General features: G+C 41.0%; 1 protein-coding gene across 8 annotated transcripts in view; it reads left to right on the top strand.

Annotated features, from left to right (window-relative positions):
- The window catches only part of arvcfb (ARVCF delta catenin family member b), a 220,842-nt gene that overhangs the window by 91,244 nt on the left and 111,440 nt on the right, over window positions 1-18,158 (top strand). The window contains exon 1 of one of the 8 annotated variants that reach the window (XM_044111819.1): window positions 7,675-7,939. The exons of 5 other annotated variants lie outside the window; for them this stretch is intronic. In XM_044111819.1, the coding sequence (XP_043967754.1) occupies window positions 7,919-7,939 (21 nt within the window). In that variant the 5' untranslated portion in view covers window positions 7,675-7,918. Of the gene's footprint in view, window positions 1-7,674; window positions 7,940-18,158 lie in introns of those variants that run through there. 2 more of the 8 variants (XM_044111818.1, XM_044111821.1) reach the window with 2 other exon arrangements.

Here is an 18,158-nt window from a genome sequence, read left to right as displayed (position 1 = left end):
TGACTGTTACATCGATGCAAAGTCCTGATATACACACAGATAATTGTTGTTGTTTATTTCAAAAGAGACAATGCACATCACATACTATGCCAGAGTTAGCTATAGAAGCTGGGTTTCCTCTGTAGACCATACAGATTTGGTCTATTCATAGACCAAGCAATACTACCTCCTATTAGAATGATCCAAACACAGTTAAAAATATGCAAAAATACATAATCTGAAGCTAAGGGAGAGCTTTATTTAAATCAGCATGAGTAACTAATTTTATACTTCTTTAGCTGCAATATTGTGGTGACGTGTGTGGAAAAAAAACATATTTTTCTTAATTTGAAGTTAACGTGATGACATATTTGTGCGATACTGACAGATGGAAACAATGTGCATTTTAATCTTAATCTCAGTGACCGAGTAGGAAGGGAGTTTCATCTTGAATGTTAAACAAGTCTACAATGTTTATAACAACAGCACTTAAACCAGGATTGATGCATGTTAAAAGTCCTTGACTTGTATAGTACTTGCAGGTAGTGACCCTGGTGAATGGCTCATGTAGTAAAAATGTTGATTGGAGCACCTAATTTATTTTAATGTCTGTCATCAAGGCTAGTGAATCTCAGTTCAAACTTCTAAAAAAAAAGAAATAAAACATAAACACAGCTTTTCTAAAAATTGTACAAGTTTAAGATCAAATACAGTGGACCACCGTCTAAAACACACAGCTAGGGAAGCTGAAATACCTGGGCATGATGCTACTCAACATGCCGTTGACTGGTTTTTGCAAAACAGTCGATCCAGGAGTGCAAAGACTGGAGATCAGGAAGACTGTGGAAGTGCTTAAGATGGATTCCACTGTGAGTGTTAATGCATATTGACATAATTTTGGCAGTTACGGGCAGATACAGGTGTTTTTAGAGGGGTCTCAAGTGTTCATGAATTTCACAGGACAGCCGTCTAGCAGAGAGGCACTTGGACGTGTTATCATTGGTAGTTTTACTGTGACTAAATGTGAAAAGGTATAACAGGTATAAATACATTCGCAAGGCAAAATTAGAAGCAGGAGTTTTAAATTCCTGGCACAGTTGCTGATTACGAGCAACGAAGGAATAACCTAACTCATTAGAAAAGTCTGATTTAGGCTGAGTCCGTAAGAGGAATTACTCCGAAAGTCTTGCAAAAACATGGTCTTCAGGGCATAAAACAAATGTTTAACTTGCATAATTTTAACATACCCTTCAACGGTAATCCAATAAGATTATAGAGACTCCATAACAGGGAGAGGTGTCTAAAATAAATTCTGTGTGCCATAATGTCAGAAAAGCTCTCATTAACTTGCATAATTTTAACATACCCTTCAGCGGTAATCCATCAAGATTATAGAGACTCCATAACAGGGAGAGGTGTCTAAAAAAAATTCTGTGTGTGCCATAATGTCAGATAAGCTCTCATTGTGTGTGTTTGTGCCTCACTGCTTGTCCTTGTTTCGCAAGGGGGAAAAAATAATCAAATCTTGTTATGGGTGTACGACAAATCTTGATGTGCGAATATATTTTTGCAACATAAAAACTGAAAATGGAGCCATCACTTCACTGATGTGAAGTGATGGCGTCTAAATAGTTTTATCCCCTGAAATTAAGCTAAAATTGCGTTTTCGGGAGACAAAAGCCACTATTAGATGAGACCGCAATCCTCTGCGATGCTGACGAGCCAGTTTTTTAGAGTGGAAAATAAAACATGATGGTAAAAGTCATTAGATAAGGGCTTTCTTTCTGACTGTGTCATTGTTAGAATAAGAAGCAGTCAGTCAAAGCAGATAATCTTTCTCTGGAGGCTCTCGCAATTGTAAATAACTCTAGTCTTGTGACCGGAACACAGTGCAGTGATTGTTTCAGAGAAGATGGAGCAGCAAAGGCCAGTGTTGTCGTCGTCTTTCCTTTTCAGAACCCTTCTTTGTATTTGGTCGGATATTTTCTTAACCTCATGGTTAGACCTCAACAGCCAGATTAAGCGCTGCCTTCTCGGCAATGAAAGTGATTTGGAATTAAACTACACTGTCGAGACTGATTGCAATATCCACATTGTTGCATGTGGTAACCATGCAGCACAATTTGTTTTTGCCTTTTGTCCACTGTACATCCTTTTTCCTCTCAACCTTCTTTTCCTCCATCCTTATGCACATCTGCCGTCACTAACGGAAGCGGAAAGCGTGATGTTAACAGATGTAGCTTCACTGGCGGTGTCTGGCTGTCAGCTCGCGTCTTGTTGCTGAACATTAACCTTTCTACCATCTGCTTCACACCACACATCTCGACAGCATACAGCAGATTGCAAAAGGCTTTCGTTCCAGCGCCAGCAAAATTCATACACCCTTACTGTTTTACCACTTCTGTTACCGGGCGAGACTGAAAATAATTATTTTTTTCCCCCTTCCTGTTCCTACTCTCTTGTTAATTCCTGGAACAGATTAAATAACGGAAACTGTAAGATCGATCTATTTCAGTCACTCTGTGTATTTAAGCATTCTTTTCAGCTCAATTTAGTGCACTAAAATCCAATTAGTGCCTTTGAAAATATTTTTGAGCTTTTTCGTATCTCGCTCTGTCACATTCCAGCCACAAACTCCAATGTATATTAAGGGATTTGCTTTGGTAAAGAAACGTGAAGTAGATGAAATGGAAGGTATGGAAGAGGATTGGGACCGCTGAAAATAAAAAATTATTTTAAAAAAAGTCTGCTGTTGGGCCGTGCTGTGGTGGCGTAGGGAATAGCTCGACCCACATTTGGAGGCCTTGAGTCCTCGACGCGGCCGTTCCAGGTCCAGCAAAATTCATACACCCTTATATGTTCGATTCCCGGACCCGACTGACATTTACCGCATGTCTTGCCCTCTCTCCTTCCCCCTTTCCTGTAAGTCTACCGTCATATAAGGGCTCCTAGAGCACACCAAAGACCCCCTGAAGGGGGAAAAAAAAAAAAAAAAGTCTGCTGTTTTTCTCTGAATTCTGAGTTTAGTTGACCATATAAAAAAATAAGTCACTTCAATCTGACATGTTCTTCCAGAAAGTAAGCTCTCCTCCTGCACAAACTCGCATCTCAGCCACTGAAGCTGGTTGCTCCCCGGTGTCCAGGGGTTGCCTTAAAGTCAGATTTCCGAGGACAAAATTCCTAATTTTGAGATTAAAGCCATAATTCAAAGGAAAAATTGGAATGTAGAGGAAAGAAATGAGAACAAAGTCAGAACTCTGAAGAATGCATTTACATCAAAACTGTGACCTGTTTAAAAGTGTGGCAAGTAGAAACCCATTGTTGGATAAGACCCAGATAAAAAAAAAAAAAATCCTGATTGCCATAAACCATACAGGGAACACAACTAACATGTGGGAAGAACACTGCTTCGGTCAAATGAGCTCAAAATGTAACTTTACGGCCGACATGCTAAGCCCTGCATGTGTCAGATTCCTGTGGCATGGCAAGCGTTTACAAAGCCTAGGGGGAATGTGGGTCGTCTGGATGGTGGCTGAATGGGCCGCATCAGTTATCTCAGGTATAGCAGGTACTCTAACTGCTTATGTGTTATATGCTGCTACACAGAAGTTTCTGGAAATACTGAGACTGAAAGCTTAGAGTGTATTTGGGTGAGGACTGTTTTCTGATCGATTGGTCTTACTCAGCTCTGGGGAGCTTTCATCCTCAGCTGAGTTCTTTGGCCCTTCCTTAACCAATTCATCTTCAACCTTATCATGTCTGACTTCTTCCTCACTCTGTTCTTCCTCTCTTCCATCCAGTTGTCTACATTTATTCTTTCTGTTTCTTACTGTTACCGTCTGGCAACAGGACAGTGTTAGCAGCACAGGGGTCGCAAGAAATAGTACTTATGCTTCCGTCTACAAAAACAACACAAAGCCCTTTCTGGTGAATATGTGCTACTCTTCCTGCTGAACGTATGCTCCTGAAGCAGCTCAGACAGATTACACTGGGGAGAACGAATTTGGCTCGACGCCTGTCATATCTATCAACCTAGCTACTTCACCTTAGTGATAAACAAACACAGTTAGAGAGGCAGTGGCCAATCAACAGCCCATCTTGCAGACACTGAGTGACAGCAGACATGAGAAAATGTGGAAAAAATACTGGGCTTGTGAATATTTTGCAAGGGACCATAAGCATGCACATTCGTATGTTGCCCGTAAGAAGAAAAGGACTCGTACTGTACATGAGGTTGCATGATGTAACCTGATGGGTTTCTCACCGGATTCTTTACAGTTGTACATAAAAAAGTTGAGGATTTATGTGACTTAACATACTGTATATGCTTTCAGTGTCTTCTCTTACCCCCTTCATATGGTGAAAATTCAGGCTGTGTTGACAAAAGCTTCTTGGAGGAAAGATAAGGGCAAACAAACCGTTGATTTGAGCCTGTGCTCTAAAAGAGAACAGAGATCATCCAAAGAATTACAACAATGTAAAACACACTGCTATCAAGAGAAGTAATATGTAAATATTTTAGCTCTCCATAAGCTATTGGGGATGTTTTAAAGTCATTTGTTGGAGGCCCTATGGATCCCAATCACAGCTTTCTGCTGACACTGGCTGATTGTGACTTTGAAAGCTTCCTTTATGCAACTTGAGTTTTCAGATGATGAATCCTGACAACTCTGTTGACCCATTGACTTTTCTGCTTGTTAGTTGAAGGCCATATCTCTACGTTTTGGAATGTAGCAGCGTTTTAATAGTGAAATATCACTCCACTACAAACTATGTGCATTATCTTTGGTTTCAAACCCTAAATTCATTACATGATAGTATCAGTTACCTTCAAAAGACATCAAGTTAGTTCAGATCGCTCCACCTCATCACAAAATGTAACATAATCTTGGTGTGCACTTGGTGCAGTGCAGAGGGACTTTCAGATGGGCAATACAACAAAGACACAGAGGCTTCCCTCACAACTGAGAAAAAAGGTTCTGAAGAGTCAAAGATTAGACTTGGATTGTAAAAGTAAAAACCTCAAGAAAGGAAGGAAGGAAGGAAGGATGCCACAGGAAAGGTCAAAGGATCTGTAGCAGCAAATGGTCTGTCCATACAACAATCTACAGATCTAGACTTCAGGTCACAACAAACGGCTTAGAAAACCAACCAACACCTCTAAAAACACAGGAAAATATATTCATAGTACAAGCTTCTGTAGACACTTCTGTAGTTCAAAGGAGTAGACAAAGAGCCCGGTCTGGTATTATTTTTCTACATGTGGAAAAATAATAGACTGCAAAACCCAACATTTAGAAGAAGGAGATGGGCATTTCTAAAGCACGTATGTGCAGATTAATAGGGAATCCACAAAGCAATACTCAGCTCTTTATGTCCCCTACTCTTTGTGCAGCAATCCTTGCATCTGTTCTCACCAGCATTGCCCTGGGTACATAATGGATTTTTAAACAGAGTTATGAAAATCACTCTGTGTTTAAGTGGCGCAAATGGAAAGCGACACTGCAAATCGCATAAAAGAAAGGACTTTAGCTAAGGGTTCGAGGGTTGCTTTATTAAAATGCTCCTCTGCTGTACCCTCGGTCGAATTCCTGTTGCTGTTGTTGAAAGCAAAGAGACCTAAATGTAATGGTGCATGGTGAGCCAGGGCTTTCATTAGGAAGAAATGAAGCAGTAACATCCTGGGACCTAAAACAGTGCTGCCAAGCTCGTGGAATGTGAAACCTCAGCCGTTTTCCCCCCCTCCTCTGTTTGCCATTTTCTCTGTTTTCGTCTTAGACCAGTCATCCGTTTTGCTCGCTCTCCTGTCTTTTCAACCGTCCCCTCAGAGTTGTCTTTAGTTGAGCTTCCATCGGCATTATTAGATTAACATTCCTGCTCGGTCTCGGTCACAGGCGCAGTTATTTGAATGGGAATTCTGTCACGTACATCCGAGCTCTCCCTTATATCAAGTGCAGCCAGAAGAGAGTCTCAAAGAGGTTTTGAGAAAAGGAGCTGTGTGTGTGTGTTTGTAAAAATTTGCAGAGTAGCTCGTGGGATGCCTTCGATTCAATAGGGGCAACTTTTGTTTTGTGTGCGAGCCCCAGTCCCTCCCCCCCTCTTCTTTTTTCTCCTCTCTCTCCGTCTGTGCCAACAAGGGGGAGGGGTTGACGGTCTGACAGACCGAGGCAACTGGAGAGCAAAGAGGGAGCTGGTCCCACCCCACTTGATGCCAGAGATAGAGGGGAAAGACATTTACCCAATCGGAGAAAGCTGCTACATTCCCATTCTCTGGGATTCCTCTGTTCTCCCAACCTCAGAGGTGTTTCTTCCTTTCATGCCCAACTTTTCCGCTTGTGTCCGGGTCCAGATCCGGCCTCATATCTTTAACGGAGAGCCCGTTTTTTGTTTGGAAAAGGAAAGGCTCTTACGCCGCCTTCGGTGTCTCATCAATTCACACATGAATAAAACATCTCTGTCAAATGAGAAATCCCTGTTCTTTCTCAGCTCTGTCTGACCTGCCACAGGCAGAATTACATTGGAGAGCAAGGAAATTTTTCTTTCAGAATAAAAGCATTTAGTTGAAAGAAGCAGATGACGATTTGCGTGTTGCCTGAAAGACACAGCAAAAGTATTTATTAAAGCAAAAATACATAAGATAAATTCATGCAAATTGTCCTGAATACCAATATTTACGAATTAAATACATATAAATATAAACTATATTTGAGTATTATAAATTAATTAAAAATCTATAGTAGTATATTTCTATTAAGGCAGGGGTGTCAAACTCCAGTCCTTGAGGGCCGCTATCCTGCAGGTTTAGATGTGCCACAGGCACAAAGCACTGGACTGAAATGGCTTAATTACCTCCTCCTTGTGTAGATCAGTTCTCCAGAGCCTTAATGATTTAATTATTCTATCCAGGTGCAGCAGAGTCACATCTAAAAGTTGCAAGGCAACAGTGGCCCTCCAGGACTGGAGTTTGAGACCTGTGTATTAAGATGAAGTTAATTTAAAAGCACAGGTATGTTAGATTAGTGACTGCAACATTTGCACTGTTTTAAATTTTTTAAAAAAGTTGGATTGACACTCTGTATGGGTTTTGAATCATTATATGTATAAACGTTTTTGTTGCAGTAAAAAAATATTACATTAATACTGGTCTTATAAGTATTTTTGCTGGTCCATAACATAGTAATTAAATCTAGAAAATATATGCAAAAATTTTTGAATTATGCAACACAGTAAGTGATTCTTGTCCTCAAAGAATCCATTTGCCACACACCATCTCATTAGTACAATTTCTAATTTCAACTCAATCTCAAGGATTTCGTTTCAAAAACAAAAATTACTTTCTATATTCTTAGAACTTTTTTTAGCTTTCAGTAGGTGATCCCAAATATTATGCTTTAATATTTACAAAGGAAAGAGATGTCAAACCATGCCTTCGCTTTCTCCGTTTCCAAAATATTCAGACGTTTGAGGTACAAAATGTCAAAAGCACTATTGAACTATTTATATAGTTTAACATAGTCCAACAAAATGGGGGAAAAAAGGCAAATTCATTCTCATACTATGCTGATTGTTTATTTATGGCTCCTGTTCTAGGTTAGGCGCATGATATTCACAAAGTTCTCGATCATAAACCCGCGTCGTACTTTATTTTGAAAAGCACCGCCTCACTTCCGGTGCCTGTGCGGCTAACAGCGGGCTGCTTCACGCAGCTGAGCAGAGGATGGCTGCTTGCGTCTGAGCTGCTGCTACCTCTCCGCTCACAGAGGGAAAACTCAGCGTAAATAAACAAGAAAAACGTGACGAGTCGGAGAAGAGAGGAGGGAGAGGATAACTTTTTCGAGAGAAGGACGTATTTCTCACGCTGTTTCCCTGGAGGTTTCTATTTTATATCTTTTCACTGAAATACACCTTTAGAAAAAAATCGACCGGGGCATTTTGGACCATGCCCGCTGAAGTAAAACAGGTTAGTGTTGCTGTGTCTGCCGCTCTCATTGTACCCTCCAGCCTGATTGTTTTCCTTCTAATTGTTTAGACTGCACAGGGGCTGCTCACGTTTTTATCCTCCAGTCTCCAAGTTCCCGTTATTATTTTTTTTTATGCGTTACCCCCTCCTCATACACCACAGCTGAGAGATAATGAGATTTGTGGATGTCTTACGGGGGTAGCAGCATGCATAGTGCAATGCTTGCACACATATAGAGCGACTGAGCATCCATTCGTAATGTACATAAGTGTGAGCTGGTCTTTTTTACAATAAACTGTTTGCTTGGATAATTCTATAAATAGCCATCTTCATACATATTTAGTAGCAGTGTGTGTGTGTGTGTGTGAGAGAGAGATTACTGTGAGTTATGTGTGCCCTGACATCTTCAGAGGCTCAAATGTGTCATTGGCTCCTATAGAAGGATGGGGGCATGCTGTGAAAAATAGTTTCTGCGAGGTTCTGAATGAACCCAGCTTGGGATTTATTGCTCATAGACTGTTGTACCAAACGTGTGAGAACTCTTTTTGTCTCTCACTTGCACAGATACCACGGGAATGTGCCATTTTTCTCCCCCTCCTTCTTCTTGCCACAGTGAGTTTGTTACCATGTCTGTGTGTGGGCGTGTGCGTACTAGGGCATGATGTGCATACATCACTGGAAGCAGTTTCCTCTGTTTGAAGAGCATCCACAAGGCTGCCTACACCATCTCACTCTTCTTGTTTGCCGCCAAGCTTGGCAGCGCTCAGCAAAGTCGACTCTGAAGTAAAAAAAAAAAAAGAAATGGAGAGAGGGAGAGAAACTATGATTGAATAAGGTCAAGTTGTCATGCGGGGTGAGAGGGGCGGGGATGCTGAGCTCCTGTTTGACAGATAAAAACATTCTGTCAGCTTGCCACATTGCGCTGATAATGACTCTTTGACAGATGCTTCTGTGGTTGAGTGTGTCACCTGATGGCCGGAGGATAAGCTGACCTTTTCTCACCCGCAAAGTCTTTGTTCTTTTTCACCTCCGGGGCATTTTGATAAGTTTCTAGGCTGGACTCGAATGAGTGCAGAATGAAATGAAGGTGTGGGAAAAGGTGGGCTGTGTTAGGACACAGGCTGGGATCATATGAATAAGACCAGAAGCATGTCAGTAAGCTGAGACTGTGTTCTCTTCAGCTGTGTCTTGGAGCGGGTCAGGTCCAGCTGTGTCTGTGACCCTCCGCTCCCAAAGACTCGGATTGTATTCATGCTTCTTGCCCAGAGCAGCTTTGTGGTGTGACCTTTTCAACTCCAATGTACATTCTTCAGCGGGACCAGAGCTGCAGTCCACTGTCTCTTGGAAAGGCCTCAGTACTCCTTGTACTTTTTCTTTTTCACATTACAGCCTTCTATCACCTGAAGAACATTTCCAGGATTAAAGGACTAATGTCTCAGCCAGATCTAGAGAAACTCATCCATGCGTTTATCTTCAGTTGTATTGATTATTGTAACGGCGTCTTCACAGGTCTGTCCAACAAATCAATCAAACAGCTGCAGCTGATCCAAAATGCTGCTGCTCGTGTTCTCACTAAAACCAGGAAGATAGAGCACATAACACCAGTTTTAAAGTCTCTCCACTGGCTCACTGTAGCTCAAAGAATAGACTTTAAAATACTGTTGTTAGTTTATAAATCACTGAATGGTTTAGCACCACAATACATTAAAGATTTGCTGCTGTTGTATCAACCTTCCAGACCTCTCAGGTCTTCTGGTTCTGGTCTGCTCTGCATCCCCAGAACCAGAACCAAACGAGGAGAAGCTGCATTTAGCATCTATGCACCAAAAATCTGGAACAAACTTCCAGAAAACTGTAAAACAGCTGAAACACTGACTTCCTTTAAATCTCAACTAAAAACCCACTTGTTTAGAGTTGTATTCGAAACGTAAACAATTGCAAATTTATTGACGGAATCTGACTATGTTGTGTTTTTATTGTTGATTCTTTGTTGCATTGTATTTTTGTGTTTGATTTGATGTAAAGCACTTTGAAATGCCTTGATGCTGAAATGTGCTATACAAATAAAGTTTGATTGATTGATTGATTGATTACAGACACAAAATTCTACTTGTTTTATTGTAGTTTTTGGAATTGAACAACATGTGCAAACTACTACATTATTGTGATGTAAAATATTTATATTTTTTATGAATATAAATTTGAAAAGTGTAGGTATCATCCCCTACACGAGTCAACGAGTCTCCAGCAGCATCTAGAGACTGAACATTTTTGGCCAGTCGGATTGGATGATCAGCATGCAATCTAAAAAAAAAAATTACACCTGTTTTCAGGCATTTCTGAGCACCACAACAATAAAAAAAATATTTAACAAATAATTTCAGTCTCTTTCAGTGATAGTTTGGAGGGCTAGAGCTGTCATGACATTTATTTAGAATCCCACCAACAAAACCAGCTGCAACCAGCTAAAGTTTATGAATCCTCGAAACATCCTCTAGAGACAATTATAACTGCCTATTTTGACAGTTCAGAACACCAAATATACCATAAAATCCATCATTTCTCACAGTGGAAACAGTTTAAGCGCTACCACAGAAGCTAATTTTATCAGTCTTCTTTATCTCCATTCTTTTGAGTATAGCCAACTCGCACCAAGGAAAATAAATGACACTCCTGGATTGGCTGCTTTGCAAATGTCAGCCAATAGTTGTTGTAATAGCAGTAATCGAGTTGTTTCAGTTGTTTCCTTTTCTTATGTATATTTTAGATGCGCGCTACGAAAAGATCCACAAAGATTCAGATTTTCCACAAATAATTTGGAGTCACGATCCACATAAAGCACCGCGAATAAGTGAATTCACAAATACTAATCCGCAGATAGGAGGGAGTCTGCTGTACTCCGAAACTGCAAGGAATTTCAAATGTAATCAAGTAGGATGTAGGATTCTGATTGAATATTTGTTGATTCTTTTATTGAATCAACAGAAAAACTACAAAAGTATTTTTGGTATTGGTTAAATGTGCCACTTGGAGGTTCTTGTAATCATAAATAATTAAATCACAATTCTTATTGTACTTCCTCCTCCCCCACCCCAATAAATGTAAAGACCATAATGCCCCTCCCTAGCAGGAACATTAATTTTCAAGCCTCGGAGGATTGCCCTGGAATCCTCCATCCATCCATCCATTTCCTGTTGTGGAGGATGTGTTCAGGGTGATGTGAATCTGCCATACTTCCTGTGTCTTCTGCGTGGCCTGTGGAACATCTGGACTTCGTTTGGCTGTCTTTCGTTTCTTCTTGCCATTTTTCCTTGAAGGAACAGATTTGTGGAGTCCAACAACATTTATATTGGAATTCAACTACATGCTGATTGACTCTATGTACTAATTCAATTACTTCTCAAAACTCTTTTTTTTTTTGTTATAAGATATGTATAATTTTCTTCCATCATACAGTTATGCACTTCTTATCTCTTGTCTATCACCCAAAATTCCCAATAAAATACATTGATGTTTACAGTTGCAAGAGTTCAGGGGTTTTTAATGTATCTGCAAAACCCTATAAATGCCCCAAGATGCGTCAAACTCAACGTCCACATTGTTGTTTTGGGTGTCGTTCCCCTTCATGGAACTGGAGCTGAGCTCATTTGGATTCCTTCCGATTGTTCCCTTTATAGCGGTGATGCTCTGCACTGCCCCCTCAAGATTTCCAGCCTCTAAATCAGTTGTTATCATCAGAGGAATATTGACAGCTAGGGAAATGAGACAAATACCACTCTGCCTCGACCTTGTCTTAATGCTGCTGCGGCGCTTACAGTAAATTAGTTTTAGCTTGAAGATTACTGGATAGCCCACAATAAGTGGGGGAGCCAGCAGCAGGCTGAGTTAAAAATAAAGTGGCCTTTATTTGAGAGCTACACCGGTAGGGTAGGGCCCTGGATTCTCTGAATTCAGCTGCAGAGGCTGAAGGACCTCAAGTTCATAAAAAATAGAAGAACAGATTTGTCGCGAAGGGATGGTGTGGGGAGGAAAACATTATGAATAATCCAGAAGTCGTCATCTTGCCAAGGCCTTTGCAAAACCTGACTTTACTTCCTCTCCGCAAGCGAGAAGGACCCATCTGAATAATAAAATAATTAATCTGTGATTCAGCCAAAGACCAAAGGAGGTCTTGTCTACAGGTGGCGGGTTATTGCCAGATTCCTGACGGCAAGCAGAGAGTTTTAGATGCAGCCACTGAGTGCTCTACCCCGTCTCTGAGACGCTTTTTGACTTCTTACCGAAATTAAAAAGCTGTCACACACTTCTTTCTGCGGGGGTGTTTTTGCATGACAGCTCAAAGGTCCCCGCCTGTCTTTTTCCATTCCTTTTCTAGGGCCCCTTGTGTGACTGAAGAAGATGATGCACGAATCAATATTTGAAGACATGTGGAGCATGAGGAGTGCCGGCGTTCTGGGATTGGGAGGTCACACGAGAATGATGCCAATGACCGGAAGCATATGAGGGGCTCAATAGCTGCAGAGAGTCCATTATTGCACTGGGGGCTGGGTAGGCGATGGGGGTCTGCAGGAGTTGTGGTTGCTGTGGTGTTTTAGAGGCAAGAATGTTTTGATCATTTGGTGCTGCCAGGCCCGGTAACTGGTTATATCGGATGGCTTGGTACCCCATCGCACAGCCTTTTCATTCTTCCCATGTTTTCCATACCGTGGCTTGACATGTCGCAGTATCTCCCACCACACCATTCATACACACCTCCTACCGCTTTTGATGTTTATTTACTTAATTTACAAGGAGCAAGCTGACACCATCTACGTACATTCTATCTATGTGCATTAGTGGCTACCATACATCAGCAGCATGATGCACAATATTGGGTTTACAAGATTTTGTAATTATTTTTGGGAAAACTTGGAATTCCATTTTTTTCACCACAAATAACTGTTTTAAATAAGATGTTGTCTCTGGAGAGTATCCCATAAGACTGACTAACCCTGGTTGTCTTAATCTCGGGGAGTGCAAATCTAAAGAAGGAGCAATAAAAGTGAACAATTTGTTTTTCAAAAATAGTGTAAAAAGTTTTATGAGCTTTAAACTGTGATTTTGAGAACTCATGTTCAGCGCAGAAATATCCAGTTCAGATTGGATTTTCTTTCCCCAGTTTTAGGACCTTTTAGCTTGGATCCAACCGACCAATACAGTGCAGATCCAGATCCTAATGTTTATAGCAATGATCAAACCCCTTACTTTTAGGACTGATGGGAAGAGCTAGATGTGTTGGAGGCTAATGGTTAGGCAAATATACCATACAGTTCTTCTAAATTGTTTGTACGTTCTCTTTTTCTGCTGAGTACCCAAACTTAGAAATTTAGAAAATTCTTCCTATCTTTCAAACCTTACGGCCAGTCAGAGCTTTAAAGAGGTGGATTAGCAGTGCTGGCCAACAACTAATGGTGTCATATAGGACATGTTAGTGTGAAATATCATCTCTGTTTATTAATCTGCTAACATGTCATGACAGATTTGTTGAAAGACTAACCACTACCAGAGTCCGTTCCTGCACACAGCATCACCATCCACAAAGAAATTTTCAATGTACTTGGGTGATTTGCGTTACAACAGCATTTGATTTCCCTTTAGAATTTTGGCCTTGAGTCCACAAGCACATGATGGACAACCTCACAGGTATGACTCTGTATGCTTTGTTGTGATCAAATGAACATGCCCTGAGGTTTTGGGATGTTACCTCGGGGTTATGTTTGCCGGAGGAGCAAAGGTCTTTGCCTCTTAGCGGTTGGAAGCACAGAGCTCCATCATCCCCTCTGCCTTGGCTCTCATTCTGTCCGTCCTAACCCATTTGGCTAGCTGACAGTGTGACCGATGCGGCCCTGCACTCCCTCCCTCACTGTCCAACCACCGGCAAGAAGCGTAATGCCCTCTCAGCTTTCATCATCACGCTGATGGAATTAGAAAATAGGTGAGTGGCAGTAAATTGGAAGGCTGGAGCTTGGGCTGCAGGAGATGGATACCTTCACACTGCTACCTTTGGAAGCAGTGCTGGGGAGAAGAAGAGGTGTATTAATGAGATGGGAGCTTATTATCTTGCCTGAGTGGCTGCTTTGGCTTTACCTGCTAAGATTTGCTTGTAGATTGCATATACTATCAAGATTAGACACATTTATACTTCATCCACAACTATTTTCCCTCTCCCTTATGAATGACATCACTTAAGAGCAATTTCTTTGCACTTTATCCTTGGCAAGTATGGCAAGTCCTTTACAAGAATATGCAGATAAGGTGTCAGGCAATCCTCACAACATCAAACTCATACACATACACCCAAAACCTGGGGCCCCAAAAGGAACTAGGTTTGGATCTTTAGTTTATTTAATCTGTTTTGTCTATGGACTACAGACACTGCAGCCTTGTTTATGAGGGAACGGGATTCACAATCCCCCTAACTATGTCCAACAAACAGCTTCCTATCTCTGATACTGGAAGCCAGCTGTGGGTGTTTTCGATCGGGTAGATAAGAAAGCCACTTGGCCTGGAGAAAGCGAGGGATGTCTCTGTCACTGTGATGGAGGAGGAGCAGAAAACTGGGGAAGCAGAACTCATCAGGTTCTCTCTGGAAAGCCCTGTTCAAGCCCGCTTCGAGGCAGTAATTGATGCAGTGATGATATTTTGTGATTGTTTATTAGACCAGAGTTATGACATGAAACAAACATTCAGATTTATACACAAAACCACTAGGATGGAGATAATCAGTTAATTGAGTTGAAGTTATAACTTCATCCAGTTTCTGTTTCATCCTGTGCTACTCATTAGGAATGCTGCTGCTATTCAGGATCTTCAGCAAGAGAGCGGATGGTTTCTGGGTCCTTTTTTTTTTTTTTTTTCTTTTCAAAAGAACCAGGGCTTTCTTGATACTTGCACAGGATTCATAAAGGCTCCACCCTTTATGTTCTTTCGAGGGGCCCTGAGGGGGGAAAATTGGAGTATTCATAAAGCTTTCCTCAATCAGAAATGCAAGAACAAGGCCTTCTCTACTTCTCCCATTCTCTTTTCAGACCCCATCTAGCAACATCTGCACCTTATTGGTGTCCTTCATGGGGCGGGTGTGGGGAGGCCAGAGGTGGTTCAACCTTCTCTTCCATGTTTAGTCTAGAACCCTCTTTTGAGGGATTAGCCCACATCCTGTTACTTGGCTGGAAGCAGGCAGGATAGCAGAGGATCCATTGATCCTCCATCATTGTACCATCTGTCTCAGAATGCCTTTTGGGATTATTGATTCCCTCCAGCAGCTCTTCCGCAGGGATTCATCCAAACCGGAGGAGCATTCAGATGTTGTAATGGGCAACTTGCATACATCACCTGTCATTCTGTATTAATGTCTACATCTTAATTCTGATGCTTCTTATTGTTGATAACAAGCAACAATAAATCCCTCCTTTTATGGACTATTTGGTTATCCACATCAACTTAATGTAGCTTGATCACAGGCTCTTTAAAACAACAAGCATCTTGTGTACTGTTCTCAACATAGAATGTGTGTTGAGCATTTCCCTTAAAGCTAGTGACCATTAAGTACAAGTAAAGTTGTTGTTAGCAACATCTTATCTGCATCAGATCCCATTGTATGACTTATTTGCTAATTAGACAGACATTGAAGGGTCACCTATGTATTGTGTCACTACGTTATAGTTTTTCTGCTATCTTGACGTTTTACGGTCATTATGGGGCTGACAGACTGACTGAAGAGGGTTGTTCTGTGACTCATGACTTTGATGACATGCTAACAGCTTAATTTCTGGGCAGCAGAAACAATATTCCATAATAACTTGCTAGATAACACAATTATTGACTGTGTCATCTAACTGCAGAACAAAGACTTTGAATTTGTGATTTTGATTTTAAGCTTTTTGCGTTGAATCTAAAACATGTTGTGGAACAGTTGTTTTCATGCGAGTCAAAGATTTTAATCTATGTTGAGTTGATAATTCCATCTAACAAGATAAAATGATAAACGATGTGGGAATCAAGAAAATGAGTTCAGGCTTTTAAAGTGTTTTTGCAAAACCCAAGAAACACTTTTTTTTTTTTTTTTTTTTTTTTTTTTTTTTCTTTTCACGATTCACAACCGTTTCCTTGACTGGTATCGTTAACGATTCTATAGTCGGTCTAGAACATCCAGTCCAGGTTTTGCCAGGACTGGATTGTGTCTGTTGTCATTGGGACAATCTTAAAATGACACAAGCAAAGACTTGAAAATTATTCAATTTATCAAAATAAATGTTTCATAAACTTCACAATTATGAAATGATCCAAGTCAGGATAATTCACGTCATTTAGATGTTTAGCAGGACGCCATCAAAACTGACACAATCTGTTGAATTTGTACCGAACCTTCAGTTTCACAGAGGTTTAAAGTCATTAGCAACTAATAGTTAAAGAGTCTTTTGCAGCGTACCCAAACTGCTGCTCCACAGATGACTAAAATGTGGTAGAGATCTCTCCAAAGCCTTGTCCACACAACAAGGCAAATAAAGACCTACTTCCTGTCTTAGTTCAAAATTAGAATTTCAAACTTAGACGTAAGGTTTCAAGTGTCAAGTTTAAAGCTAATAATAATATCCAACACTTTGCCAGTAACTTGCTGCCAGTAGTTTGATATTTCTACTTGTTGCTTTGCATTTGAAAAGCTACATTAGCGATATTAACTGAAATCAACATATTTTTGTTTTACTGCTAGAACGTTAACCAGCAGTTCCACTCAGTGAGGAAATTTGAATGGTTTCCATTCCATTTTTAGCCGGATCTCACGAGAACAAGAATATGAGAAAGCAGGGTGCATTTGGCTGTATGTCACGCTCACTCAGAGTTCATTCGAAATCCCTGTTGGGTGTCTGAAGTGAGATCTGTCCGTTACTGACCCACGGGTTCTTCAGTTGCACTGATGAGGCCCCAGCTCTTCATTAGAATGCTGCTCTTTAACTCACAACGTGCAGACCCTGCTGTAACCGTCTGCAGCCCGGAGTTCAGAGGGAAGAATAAAAGCGAATGGTCGAGAAGGATGGAGGGGAAAGTCCAAACCACTGTAAGCTGATCAGCCTTTGCTGAGTAGTGGCCTCAACTCCAGCCAAAACTCTGCCGACAAACAAACATTGTGCTGACCAGTGGCAGGAGTTCAGCCAAACCAGAAAAAGAGCCTCAGAAAAAAGCAAAAAAACGTAAACAAGTTTCTGGTATTTCCAGCTCTACAGTCGCTCCATTATGACAGCTGTGAAGTGGAGTGCACTGCCACGCTGGTCTGTGCCAACCAGCCAGGTCTGTGGATACAGAGGGACAGGCGCTAGAAGGTGCTGGGCTTAACACTCATTGCGCTGGATTGGACTGCGTACAACCTCGGCCCTGTGGCGTCTGCTTTAAAAGCTGCCAGCATCCTGGTGCTCCAGCCAAGCAAGCTTTTAGTTTAGCGATAGAACATGTTGTTGGTGTAGTATTTATTATGTTTTGAAGAGGAGATGGTGGAAAGACGGAAAGAAGAGATTGTAGAAGAATTAATTTACATTCCAGTTGGAACAACTCACTTTCTTTCAGCTGTCATAATTCTTTGCTTGATTAGTGTAAGTCACACCCAAGGGTGTGCAAACCCAACAGAGAGAGAGCAATGGTTGAGTTTCTTTTTGCCATATTAGAGTTCATTCTCGGGGATATAATGTTGTTACGTAGAAGCTTTAATTACAGTTTTGCCTTTTTGATGAGCTTTTAACCAGATATTGTCACCATTAGCTATTGAACTACCAAAGCTCATTGTTTCCCATCATTTTTATGGTGCATATGTCAAAAAAGACAGCAGCAAAAGAAAAACAACTGCCTTTAGCCTCTGGAGTTCTGTTAGCATGTCTTTGTAGACTTTGTGAACTGAAAAAAAGACATTTGTGGAAATATAAACTTGAAATGTGTTGTTTCTGAATCATACCCAGGTCCGTCACACTCCATGTTTTCTTAACTGAACAAGACCTCACCATAACACACCAATAGATATTTATTTCCCTGTGGCTCTTTTAGGTTGCTGTTGGTTACCAAGCTGCTTTTCTAGGTTCTTTAGAGATTAAATGAGGGGGGCTCAGTTTAACAACATCATTGGTGTGCAGTGGGGAGGGGTGTGTTGTTTTTTTCATTTCTTCTTCTTTGTTGTACCTCACCAAACTTGGGATGT

This window comes from Gambusia affinis, linkage group LG03 (assembly GCF_019740435.1).
Source record: "Gambusia affinis linkage group LG03, SWU_Gaff_1.0, whole genome shotgun sequence".
Lineage (NCBI taxonomy): Eukaryota > Metazoa > Chordata > Actinopteri > Cyprinodontiformes > Poeciliidae > Gambusia > Gambusia affinis.
Note: the sequence above shows the minus strand (reverse complement) of the source record. Positions and strands in the feature narration are given on the sequence as shown.